This window comes from Hyla sarda, chromosome 5 (assembly GCF_029499605.1).
Source record: "Hyla sarda isolate aHylSar1 chromosome 5, aHylSar1.hap1, whole genome shotgun sequence".
Taxonomy (NCBI): domain Eukaryota; kingdom Metazoa; phylum Chordata; class Amphibia; order Anura; family Hylidae; genus Hyla; species Hyla sarda.
In genome coordinates, this window is record NC_079193.1 from 41,794,867 (window position 1) to 41,808,805 (window position 13,939).

A 13,939-nucleotide genomic window follows, 5' to 3' on the forward strand; every position below is an offset into this window, starting at 1 on the left:
AGCACTGTGGTCAGACTGGAAAGAACCACACGACTTCCTCTGGAGCATACAGCAGCTGATAACTACTGGAAGGGTTAAGATTTTCTTAACTAAAAGTAATTTACAAATCTGTCTAACTTTCTGGCACCAGTTGATTTATAAACATTTTATTTTCTCTGGCGTACCCCTTTAAAGGGAAAACATTATATATATATATTTTTTTTTTAAAATCAACTGGTGCCAGAAAGTTAAACAAATAGTCTGGGAGAATCAGTGGTCATACATATTAGAGAGTCACTGGCTGCTTTGGCCAACTTTTTTAGGGCCTTTAGGGTCTGTAGTTGGGATCTCTTATTCAATGCAATGGAACAGCAGTCACTAAAATACAAGATGGGTTATTTAGGGTTTCTCCACGTACCTATAGTTTAAGAGCAATAAAAATATTTATTTTATTATCTGTGTGGACATTTTGGACAACAGAATCAAAGAATGTCCTTAAGTTGCGCGAACCCTGCGTGAATACGTTGATCATGTTATCCACACCTCCCTTAGGCTGCATTCACATCTCGTTTTTACACTACGGGTGCCGGATCCGGCTGGGGGAGGGGTATACTACGGTTTTAGGTCCGGTCTCAAAACTGGATACGGGTCAAAAATGAGCCGACCGGAGTCACCGTTTGACTCCAGTCGGCTCATTAAAGTGAATGGAGTTCAGCGCTTGTCCGGCTGGGGTGCGGGAGAGCCCGGTTGCCCCTCCCCCAGCCGGATCCGGCACCCGTAGTTTAAAAACGAGATGTGAATGCAACCTTAATACCTATGCATTTGTGAAATAATTTCCATTACAATCCACATCCACCAATCACATTTACAATTTAGTGAAGCGTTTCTGAACCAGGGTTCCTCCAGCTGTTGCAAAACTACAATTCCCAGCATGCCTGGACAGCCTTTGGCTGTCCGGGCATGCTGGAAGTTGTAGTTTTGCAACAAGCTGGAGACACACTGGCTGGAAAATGCTCATTTAGTGTATGTAGCCCGGCCTATACCACAAGAGAGCTCTGTGCTCCAAAAAGAAAAAAATTTCCTCTGTAGTATTCAGCAGCTGATAAGTACTGGAAGGATTAAGATTTTTTAATAGAAGTCATTTACAAATCTGTTTAACTTTCTGGCACCAGTTGATATATAAAAAAAAAAAAGAAGTTTTCCACCGGAGTACCCGTTTAAAAAGGTTCCACATGAACCTAAACCACAACAAGGGGGCCCTTCAAAACCCTCCCAGGGTGCCTGCCCTCAATATATACACAAAATTACTACATATGCATATGGACAAGAAAATACATAGTTTCAATGGATCAATTCAATATTACAATATCCTGTACATAATATGACTTAATAAACTTAATCCATAGCAAAGGAGCAGTATATACAAAACCCTCCAATATGATGGAAGAAGGTACCAGAACAGAAACATAGATATGTACTGTAGAGATGAGCGAACTTACAGTAAATTCGATTCGTCACGAACTTCTCAGGTCGGCGGTTGCTGACTTTTCCTGCATAAATTAGTTCAGCTTTCAGGTGCTCCGGTGGGCTGGAAAAGGTGGATACAGTCCTAGGAAAGAGTCTCCTAGGACTGTATCCACCTTTTCCAGCCCACGGGAGCACCTGAAAGCTGAACTAATTTATGCAGGAAAAGTAATCAACTGCCGAGCCGAGAAGTTCGTGACGAATCAAATTTACTGTAAGTTCGCTCATCTCTAGTGTACAGGTACCAGGCAGGCGCCCCCTGAACGCCATGCGTTCTGTCGCCTGTGGGCAACTTTCTCAAGGTTACCGCTATGTGACTGTGACTTGGTTGTGTTGTATATAACCAATTTCTATTTTTTTTAACCTTTCTCCTGTCCAGTCAATCGGATGCCTCCTGTGGGAGAAGGATCCCGCGGGGGTCAGATGGGAAGCGGGGGAGATGGCGACCGATGGGGATCGGAGAGAGGATCCGAGGGCAATATTAATGAACAGATAGCCGTGGTACTGATGCGCCTGCAGGAAGACATGCAGAACGTGCTGCAGAGGCTGCAGACATTGGAGGCCCTTACTGCTTCTCAGGTAACTGTCCCGTATTCGTGTCTTGTAGGAAAACATATCTGGATAAGGTTTATATTCACTCATTTAAGATGATATGCAGTTTAAGGATCTATTGACACATACAGTATCCTGTGCATATTTGAAGCTGCAGATTTTATGCTGTGTTCAGTCATTTAGTTTACATTGAAATCTGCAGCTTCAATATACTGTACGTGTGAATAGACCCTAATGGACAAAAGTCAGTACTCAATTTTTTTAGCACCTTTTTAACATGAAAGAACACAGTTCGCTCTGAAGCAACTTTGTCTTGTGATCTCTCCATACACATAGACGTTCAGCCAAGCGCTCACGTGTTCTGAATGGAGAAAGGAGGGGTACACCACTGCCAGACTCCTCTGGCAGTGACTCATCTCCCAAAAAACAAAAGGGTCAAGCAGTTGAAATCCTACACACCCAATGCATAATCTGTTGGGGGAGACTTGGGGAGCCCCCATTTACATTAGGAAAACAGCTGATCCTACCAGAATCAATGAGTTTAGTCGACTCTTTTCTTATGTGTATGGAGACCTTTAGACTACTGCTTCTCTCGTTGCTGGCTGTTTTGCCACTGAAGGGAAGCTGTAGTCAGTCACAGTAACATTTATCACCATGACCACTGTAATTAACCCCTTAAGGACTCAGCCCATTTTCACCTTAAGGACTCAGAAAATGTTTGTTTTTGCATTTTCGCTTTTTCCTCCTTCCCTTCTCAAAATCCTAACACTTTCAATTTTGCACCTACAGACCCATATAAGGTCTTGTTTTTTGTGTCACCATTTGTACTTTGTAATGACATCACTTATTTTATAATATAGTCTGTGACGAAATTAGAAAAAACATGCCATTTTGTAATTTTGGGTGCTCCCATTTCTACTGCATTTTCGGTAAAAGTGACACATTATCATTATTCTGTCGTTCCTTACGGTTACAAGGATACCCAAGTTATATGGGTTTCATTTTATTTTAATGCATTGGAAAAATTAAATTATAAATTAAATGCACCAAAATTAGTATGTTTAAAATTGGCATCTTCTGACCCCTATAACTTTTTTTTATTTTTCTGTATATGGAGCTATATGAGGGCTAATATTTTGCGCCGTGGTCTGTAGTTTTTATCGGTACCATTTTTGTTATGATGGGACTTTATTAATGCTTTTTACTAATATTTTTATGGTATATGAAGTGACCGAAAATGCACAACTTTGGACTTTGGTATTTTTTTACGTGTACGCCATCGACCATGTGGTTCAGCTTGGTTTTACGCACGCGGCGATGCCAAATGGGAAAAAAAATAATTAAAATGGGAAAAGGGGGCTTATTTTAACTTTTAATACGGAAGAGGTTAATGAACTTTTATTAACTTTTAAAACATGTTTTTATTTATTTTATACACAGCTCCGCTGAGCTGCTGGGATTTTTTTCACTTTGGATTTAGACGCCACGATTAAAGTTGAGGACAAGCAGGGCTCTGTACACTGAGGACAAGCAGGGCTCTGTATACTGAGGACTCTGTACACTGAGGACAAGCAGGGCTCTGTATACTGAGGACTCTGTGCACTGAGGACAAGCAGGGCTCTGTACACTGAGGACAAGCAGGGCTCTGTACACTGAGGACAAGCAGGGCTCTGTACACTGAGGACAAGCAGGGCTCTGTACACTGAGGACTAGCAGGGCTCTGTACACTGAGGACAAGCAGGGCTCTGTACACTGAGGACAAGCAGGGCTCTGTACACTGAGGACAAGCAGGGCTCTGTATACTGAGGACTCTGTACACTGAGGACAAGCAGGGCTCTGTATACTGAGGACTCTGTGCACTGAGGACAAGCAGGGCTCTGTACACTGAGGACAAGCAGGGCTCTGTACACTGAGGACAAGCAGGGCTCTGTACACTGAGGACAAGCAGGGCTCTGTACACTGAGGACAAGCAGGGCTCTGTACACTGAGGACAAGCAGGGCTCTGTACACTGAGGACAAGCAGGGCTCTGTACACTGAGGACAAGCAGGGCTCTGTACATTGAGGACAAGCAGGGCTCTGTACACTGAGGACAAGCAGGGCTCTGTACACTGAGGACAAGCAGGGCTCTTTGTGCTGAGGCTCTATAACATGCTCCTGGCTCACACAGCAAGATGACTGACAAGCCAGGAGCCTGCACAGAGCCCTGCTTGTCCTGTCCTCACTTCCTCTATTTGGACTCCTCATAGAAACATACAGGCAATAGCTGCAGGGACAGCATTTTTTCACCCAAAAATATATGCATTTTTTAACCAATATATAATTACAAATATACTTATAATGGTATTATCTATGTTATATAAAAGGTCTTAAAGTGTACATGTCGCCAACAAAAAATTTACTTCACATCTGATATGACCTAGACCATCAAGGAAGCATGCATTCACCTGTTCACTACCATAGATCACCAGGGAAGCAGACACTAGTAACCCAACTGAGCTTAGCTTTGGCTAATGCTAATAGACTACAGCCAATCTCTGTAAGAATGGTACAAGCACACCAAATTAAAGTGAATGGAGAAAGCTGTGTATTTACAGCGACTTCTTCAACTATCAGATCTGAGGTCAGGGGAAGGTTCTTAAGATTGGTGGGACCCCATCTGTAAGACATTTATGGTATATCCCGTGCACATGCTATTAATGTCTGAGATGGGAATACTGATTTAAAAGCCTTGAATGCTGGAGGCTGAAACCTGCCTCCAGCATTTAATCCAGTTTTAAATATTTTTTTGTAAGTAGTTTTTTAGGTCTTTGTTCCCATTTTGTTCAACACTTTTAATACATTTTTTATTATTTTAGGCAAGGTCAATGCTCCTGGAATCTAACCTTCATCAGTCAACTAACCAGGTAAAATGAAACACCTTATTGCCTTCTTTATAACACTGTTCAAAAAAAAAAGGAGGAACCACTAAGAAAACACATCCTAGATCTGAATGAATGAACTAATCGTATGAAATACTTTCGTCTTTACATAGCTGAATGTGCTGAGAACAAAATCGCACAAAAATTATCAATGGAAATAAAATTTATCAACCCATGGAGGTCTGGATATGGAGTCACACTGAAAATCACAGTGGAAAACCACACTACAGGCTGATCCAACTTTATGTAATGTCCTTAAAACAAGTCACAATGAGGCTCAGTAGTGTGTGTGGCCTCCACGTGCCCGTATGACCTCCCTACAATGCCTGGGCATGCTCCTGATGAGGTGGAGGATGGTCTCCTGAGGGATGTCCTCCCAGACCTGGACTAAAGCATCCGCCAACTCCTGGACAGTCTGTGGTGCAATGTGGCGTTGATGGATGGAGCAAGACATGATGTCCCAGATGTGCTCAATCGGATTCAGGTCTGGGGAACGGGCGGGCCAGTCCATAGCATCAATGCCTTCCTCTTGCAGGAACTGCTGACACTCTCCAGCCACATGAGGTCTAGCATTGTCTTGTATTAGGAGGAACCCAGGGCCAACCGCACCAGCATGTGAACTCACAAGAGGTCTGAGGATCTCATCTCGGTACCTAATGGCAGTCAGGCTACCTCTGGCAACCACATGGAGGGCTGTGCGCCCCCCCCAAGGAAATGCCACCAGACACTATTACTGACCCATCGCCAAACCGGTGAAGCTGGAGGATGTTGCAGGCAGCAGAACATTCTCCACGGCATCTCCAGACTCTGTCACGTCTGTGCTCAGTGTGAACCTGCTTTCATCTGTGAAGAGCACAGGGCACCAGTGGCAAATTTTCCAATCTCTGGGAAATGCCAAACGTCCTGCATGGTATTAGGCTGTAAGCATAACCCCCACCTGTGGACTTCGGGCCCTCATACCCCCCTAATGGAGTCTGTTTTTGACAGTTTGAGTGGACATATGCACATTTGTGGCCTGCTGGAGGTCATTTTGCAGGGCTCTGGCAGTGCTCCTCATGCTCCTCATTGCCCAAAGGTGGAGGTAGCGGTCCTGCTGCTGGGTTGTTGCCCTCCTACTGCCTCCTCCATGTCTCCTGATGTACTGGCCTGTCTCCTGGTAGCGCGTCCATGCTCTGAACACTATGCTGACAGACACCGCAAACCTTCTTGCAACGGCTCGCATTGATGTGCCATCCTGGATGAGCTGCATTACCTGAGCCACTTGTGGGGTTTGTAGACTCTGTCTCATGCTACTACTAGAGTGAAAGCACTGCCAGCAGTCAAAAGTGACCAAAACATCAGCCAGGAAGCATAGGAACCGAAAAGTGGTCTGTGGTCAGCACCTGAAGAACCACTCCTTTATTGGGGGTGTCTTGCTAATTGCCTATAATTTCCACCTGTTGTCTGTTCCATTTGCACAACAGCATGTGACATTGATTGTCAATCAGTGTTCTTCCTGAGTGGACAGTGTGATTTCACAGAAGTGTCATTGACTTGGAGTTACATTGTGTTGTTTAAGTGTTCCCTTTATTTTTTTGAGCAGTGCAGGTTGAGGTGTTCATTCTTTGTACTCCAGGAGACAATCGCCACATGTTATTTTAGGAAGTTGGATTTGGCTGCAGTGAATCAGCCACAACATTTGGATGCAATTCTCCCGACTAGACATACTTAGACTCGAGTGAAAACAATGGTGCATACTTAGACTATCTAGTCCAGTGTATCCCATCCAGGGTGCCTACAGCTGTTGCAAAACTAGTACTCCTAGCATGCCCAGACATTCAAAGGATGTTTAGGCATGCTGGGAGTTGTAGTTTTGTAACAGCTGGAGGAACTCTGGTTGGGAAACACTAACACTAAAACTAAAGTTAGAAAAACGGTTAGTTTACTTAATTTAGGCAAAAGCTGTACAGAGCATTTAAAGGGGTGTTCTGGCTTTAGACATTTTATCCCCTATCCAAAGGATAAGGATAAGATGCCTGATTGCGGGGGGCCCACACAAACAAGCCAGCAGCCAGTCACCTTATGTTGGATAACCCCTTTAAAGGGGTTCTCCGGTGCTTACAGGACTCCCGGGATCAGGCATCTTATCCCCTATCCTTTGGATAGGGGAAAAGATGTGTAAGCACTGGAGAACCCCTTTAAAGCGCAACTGTCATGAACTTTTACTGCAATAACCTGCACACAGCATGTGTACTGTGTGCAGGGGGTTTGTATAACAACCTTTCTACCTAATAGTTTCCTGCTTTTATTACCCTAAAAAAGGCTTTTTTATGAAAGCCACGGACAGTCGGGTAGACGTGGTGTGAGGTCCGCGATGCCCCGCCGCCAGCCATGCCCACCGACTGTAATTCAGCGCTGGAACTCTGTGTGATTGACACACATGTCCCAGCACATGCGCCGTTTACTTCTTCTAACGTGCACGCCGCTGCGTATAATGCTTGCGAGCGCTCGCTCCCTCCGCCGTATTTCTACTTAGGGCGCACTGCGCAGGCGCTCTGAGTAGAAAGACGGCAGCTGGAGCGAGCGCTCGCAAGCATTATATGCAGCGGCGTGCACGTTAGAAGAAGTGAACGGCGCATGCGCTGGGACCTGTGTGTCAATCACACAGAGTCCCAGCGCTGAATTACAGTTGGTGGGCATGGCTGGTGGCGGGGCATCGTGGACCTCACACCACGTCTACCCGACTGTCCGTGGCTTTCATCTAAAGCCTTTTTTAGGGTAATAAAAGCCGGGCACTATTAGGTAGAAAGGTTGTTATATAAACCACCAGCACACAGTGTGCAGGTTATTGCAGTAAAAGTTCATGACAGTTGCGCTTAAAAAATACTATTTAGCTCAATGGTAACTTATTTTCTTTCTTATAGAAAACATCTTGGTGGCCCTTTGAGGTCACATCAGGCACATTGGTGTTTGCAGTCGTCTGGCCATTTATTGCTCATTGGATAATACATCTATTCCTACAACGGAAACGGAGGTATGTTTTACACTGCGGCAATATCACCACTCTGTTCTGGATCCTCCTCGATGAGGCAGAATGGAAAGTTGCAGCGAAGAGACACTCTCGCTGTGGGGCCTCCTTCTGTAATCATAAATTACATCTTTTTCCCATCCATTTCAAGTGAACCCCATGTAACATCCCATTTTTCTGCTGGTTGCCAGTGGGTTGTAATGTAGCATGTAGCATATAAAATGTGAGTTTCAATGTTTTACTTCTATAACTGGGCTGGAAACTTCATAAGTGACAAAGTCAGCTTATCTGCAAGTTGAAATGGTTTGTTACCTATGACTTGCTTTAAAGTGTACTTGTCAGATCCAGCAGAACTGTTATATGTTACTCAGAACCTCATCCTGATCATGTACATGTAATCTTTGTCTCTATCACCCATATTTCACTAAAAAATATCATATTACAGCTGCTCATTGTCTTTTCAAGGGGAGGGAGTGTGTCCCTCTCTTGCCTGCACTGTGATGACTCCTCCCCCTCCCTTACTCTGCTGACTCCTAGTGGTGGGATTTTCGGAGGCAGTTTTCTTTAATAAAAAGTGAAAAGTATATTAGAAAAACTATTGTTTTGCCAAGATGAACAACATATAAAGAGTTTTTAAATGTTACACTGCCCATTTAATGTCTGTAACTATACTTACAATGCATTTAGAAAGTATTCACGTGACATTTAGCTCTGGAGCCTCCCATTTCATGTTTGAGATGTTTCTACACCAGTTAATTCTGTTGATTTGGAAAGAATAAAATAAAAAAACAACTGTTCCCTCATCATTCTGCACTTAATACCCCATAATGACAAAGTGATAACAGAATGTTAGGAATCTTAGCTAATTTATTAAAAAGGAAAAAAAAAATGAATGCAGTGACATAAAGTATTCAGACCCCTTAATAAGGACTTAGGTGAAGCCCCTTTGGCAGCTATTACAGCCTCCAGTCTTCCTCTTGGGGATGAGGCCACAATGTTTGCACTCCTGGATTTTCTGCCATTCTTCTCTGCAGATCTCTCCATTTCAGGTCTCTCCAGAGATGTTCTATTGGGTTCAGGTCAGTGCTCTGGCTGGGCCACTCAAGAGCATTCACAGAGTTGTCCTTTAAGGTGCTCCTGTGTTGTTGGCTGTGTGTTTAGGGCCTTTTTTGTCTGGTTGGAAGGTGAAGCTTTGGCCAAGAATATATCTGTACTTTACTTTATTCAGCTTTCCCTCAACCCTGGGCAGTCTCGCTGTCCTAGCTGTTGAAAAACACCCCCACAGCATAATGTTGCACTCGCCATGCTTCCCTGTAGGGATGGTATTGGGCAGGAGAAGTACCTGGTTTCCTCCAGACATGATGCTGCCCCCACCATGATCACTGTAGAGATGGTATTGGGCAGGTGATGGGCAGTGCCTGGTTTCCTCCAGACATGATGCTGCCCCCACCATGATCACTGTAGGGATGCTATTGGGCAGGTGATGTGCAGTGCCTGGTTTCCTCCAGACATGATGCTGCCCCACCATGATCACTGTAGGGATGGTATTGGGCAGGTGATGTGCAGTGCCTGGTTTCCTCCAGACATGATGCTGCCCCACCATGATCACTGTAGGGATGGTATTGGGCAGGTGATGGGCAGTGCCTGGTTTCCTCCAGACATGATGCTGCCCCCACCATAATCACTGTAGTTATGGTATTGGGCAGGTGATGGGCAGTGCCTGGTTTCCTCCAGACATGATGCTGCCCCCACCATGATCACTGTAGAGATGGTATTGGGCAGGTGATGGGCAGTACCTGGTTTCCTCCAGACATGATGCTGCCCCCGCCATGATCACTGTAGAGATGGTATTGGGCAGGTGATGGGCAGTGCCTGGTTTCCCCCAGACATGATGCTGCCCCCACCATGATCACTGTAGGGATGGTATTGGGCAGGTGATGGGCAGTGCCTGGTTTCCTCCAGACATGATGCTGCCCCCACCATGATCACTGTAGGGATGCTATTGGGCAGGTGATGTGCAGTGCCTGGTTTCCTCCAGACATGATGCTGCCCCACCATGATCACTGTAGGGATGGTATTGGGCAGGTGATGGGCAGTGCCTGGTTTCCTCCAGACATGATGCTGCCCCCACCATGATCACTGTAGAGATGGTATTGGGCAGGTGATGGGCAGTGCCTGGTTTCCTCCAGACATGATGCTGCCCCCACCATGATCACTGTAGGGATGGTATTGGGCAGGTGATGGGCAGTGCCTGGTTTCCTCCAGATGCTTAGAATTAAAGCCAAAAACTTGGTTTCATTCAACCAGAGCTTCTTGTTTCTCATGTGGGCTTTTTCTGAGGAGAGACTTCTTTTTGCCCACTCTGCCTTAACCCCTTAAGGACTCAGCCCATTTGGACCTTAAGGACTCAGACAATTTTATTTTTACGCTTTCGTTTTTTCCTCCTCCCCTTCAAAAAATCATAACTCTTTTATATTTTCATCCACAGACTAGTATGAGTGTTAGCGACCAGTTGTCCGTTGTAATGACATCACTCACTTTACCATAAAATGTATGGCGCAACCCAAAAAATATTATTTGTGTGGGGAAATTAAAAAGAAAACCGCAATTTTGCTAATTTTGGAAGGTTTTGTTTTCACGCCGTACAATTTATGGTAAAAATGACGTGTGTTTTTTATTGTCTGGGTCAATACGATTAAAAAGATACCCATGATTATACACTTTTCTATTACTGTTGCGCTTAAAAAAAATCGCAAACTTTTTAACCAAATTAGTACGTTTAAAATCCCCCTATTTTGAAGACCTATAACTTTTTCATTTTTCCGTATAAGTGGTGGTATGAGGGCTCATTTTTTGCGCCGTGATCTGTACTTTTTAATAATACCATATTTGCTTATACAAAACTTTTATTACATTTTTTTTTTTGGGGAATAAAATTTTTTGGGGAATAAAATGTTATAAAAAAGCAGCTATTTTGGACTTTTTTTCTTTACGTTCACGCCGTTCACCGTACGGGATCATATACATTTTATTTTAATAGTTCGGATATTTACGCACCCGGCGATACCAAATATGTATATAAAATAATTTGTTTACACTTTTTGGAGTTAATAGGGAAAATGGGACAATTTACGTTTTTATTGGGGGAGGGGGTTTTTCACTTTTTTTTTACTTTATTTTTTTACTTTTATTTTTACACTCTTATAGTTCCCATAAGGGACTATTTATAGCAACCATTCGATTGCTAATCCTGTTCAGTGCTATGTATAGGACATAGCACTGATCAGCATTATCGGTCATCTTCTGCTCTGGTCTGCGGGAAGGCAGATCAGAGCAGAAGACTCCCGGAAGGCAGCGGAGCCAGCTGAGGGGACCTCCGTCTGCCGTGCAGGATGATCGGATCGCCGCGGCAGCGTGGCAATCCGATCATCCTGTTAAGTGATCGCGATGCTGCAGATGCCGTGATCTGTATTGATCACGGCATCTGAGGGGTTAATGGCGGACGTCCGCGGGATCGCGGGTGTCCGCCATTACCGGCGGGTCCCTGGCTGCGATCCACAGCCGGGACCTGCCGCGCATGATGCCGACATCGCTCCGATGCCCGCGGTTATGCTCAGGACGTAAATGTACGTCTTGGTGCGTTAAGTACCACATCACCAGGACGTACATTTACGTCCTGTGTCGTTAAGCGGTTAAAAAACCCAGACTGGTGGAGGCTGCACACAGGATCTGCACACAGGATCTTTGGAGCTCAGCCAAAGTTATCATTGGGTTCTTGTTCCCCTCTCTTACCAAGGCCCTAGTTTGGTGGCTCAGACAGCTCTAGGAAGAGTCCTGGTTTATCCACGCTTCTTCCATTTAAGAATTATGGAGGCCATTGTGCTCTCAGGGACTTTCAGTGCAACAGAAATGTTTTTGTTCCCTTCTCCTGATCTGTTCCTCCACACAGTCCTGTCTCTGAGCTCTACAGGCAGTTATTTCCTTCACATGGCTTGGTTTTTGCCCTGATATGCATTGTCAGCTGAGAGGCCAGGGCTGTTTCTTTCCAAAATGTTCTATCAGTTGAATTTACCACAGCTGACTCCAACCAAAGTGTAGAAACATCTCAGAGATGATCAAGAGAAATGCTAGGCCCCATTTCAAGGGTCTGAATACATATGTCCATACATAATTTAACGTTTTTCAATTTTGACATATTTGCCAAAATTTCTAAAATCCTTTTTTACATTCTTATAATGGGGTATTAAGTGCAGAATGATGGGGGTATATATATATATATATATATATATATATATATATATATATATATATCAAAACGTAAGAACTGCTAAAGTGGAAGCTTTATTCATCACAAAACGCTATATTATTATTATTATTATTATATTTTTTATTTTTATTTATTTTTTAACATAATGCCCCAACATAACATAATGACAAAAAAGTCAAGGTGCCTGAAAACTTTCCGTATGTTTTATATAGATGGCCTATTTGTAGAGAGTGTCCCACGCTCTGCATAAGACAGTGTTTCCCAACCTGGGTTCCTCCAGCTGTTGCAAAACTACAACTCCCAGCATTCCCGGTTAGCCTTTAGCTGTCTAAGCATGCTGGGAGTTGTAGTTTTGCAACAGCTGGAGGCACCCTGGTTGGGAAACACTGGCATAAGGTCTTATACCGTTTAGTCACAGTCCCTTTAATATGTGGATTCATTCTGTACTTGTTTCCCCTCACCCTGTCTCTAGGAAGCCCACCTGAGCAGACAGTCAGAAGTAACTCTGGTTCGGAAAACCCACTCGGGACGCCCGGTGATTGTCCCCCCCTTGAGGAAGGAAGTGGCTGCAAGTTCCTTTATTTGCTCTAGTAAATTCCTTGCATTATGTGAATGATATAAAATAAGGACTAATTTTACTGAAGCTTGAATACGAGACATATACACTAAGCCGGCAGTAGTATTCATGTTTTCTTATCACATTGAATTTAATTAAAAGAAAACTAAATTATTTTTAAACTTCTCAGAAGCATGTAAGTAGATAAAATATACACTTATGAGGGTACAAGGCAGGTAGGCCGACACCATGGTTGTGATTTACACCAAATCGGACTGCGACGAATAATAATGTGAAACTGGAATTTTACTCCTGTAATATTTACTTTAGTAATAAAATCGATACATAAACACGGAGCGCCTGATCAGCTTGTCTTAAAGGGACAGTAAATTAGAAGAGGATTTGAATGGTCACTGTTGGGGTTCCAGACTAGATATAAAAATAATAAAACTTCATAGTTTGATAAAACTTTGTCAAACCTTTCCCTTTATAATATGGCTGTTTGTTCTGCAAGTCTTGTTCTGCCATATTACTCATCCAGTAGAGCTGCAATTCCAACCCAATCCCTGTTTTACAACTCCGCTAAGCTCCCATGACACTTACCACTGCTTCCCTGTTGTTATACCACTCCCTAACAGCAAAGCCTGCCAACCTGAATCATTGCTGATGCTGCTGTAATTACAGGATCTTGTTAAAGGGGTACTCTGGAGAGAAAACAACTGGTGCCAGAAAGTTATACAGATTTGTAAATCACTTCTATATAAAAATCTTAATCCTTCCAGTACTTATCAGCTGCTGTATGCTCCAGAGGAAGTTGAGTCGTGTAGTTCTTTTCAGTCTGACCACAGTGCTCTCTGCTGCCACCTCTGTCCGTGTCAGGTACTGTCTGGAGCAGGAGAGTTTTGCTATGGGGATTTTTTTCCGCCAAGATTTATCAATTTACCAAGCAATCAAAGCGCCAATGGCTAATGAACATTCACTGCATCCTAATCCCTGTTCTGACACACAGGAAACGGAAGTAAATGATATATTCGCTTACACACCCACAGAGTATAAGTGCACTCATGCATGATGCACACAAAGCCCCCGATTTACTATTGTAAACCCGACATGTTTTGTCAGGCTGTGTGCTAGA

The 13,939-nt window shown here is 43.8% G+C and overlaps 1 protein-coding gene across 5 annotated transcripts in view; it reads left to right on the plus strand.

The window, feature by feature from the left end:
• Positions 1-13,160, plus strand: part of ACBD5 (acyl-CoA binding domain containing 5) — a 57,127-nt gene extending 43,967 nt beyond the window's left edge. For all 5 annotated transcript variants that reach the window (XM_056519364.1, XM_056519366.1, XM_056519365.1 and 2 more), the window contains 4 exons: positions 1,883-2,082; positions 4,912-4,959; positions 7,878-7,987; positions 12,721-13,160. In XM_056519364.1, the coding sequence (XP_056375339.1) occupies positions 1,883-2,082; positions 4,912-4,959; positions 7,878-7,987; positions 12,721-12,733 (371 nt within the window). In that variant the 3' untranslated portion in view covers positions 12,734-13,160. The remainder of the gene's footprint in view (positions 1-1,882; positions 2,083-4,911; positions 4,960-7,877; positions 7,988-12,720) is intronic.
• The last annotated feature ends 779 nt before the right edge of the window (positions 13,161-13,939 follow it).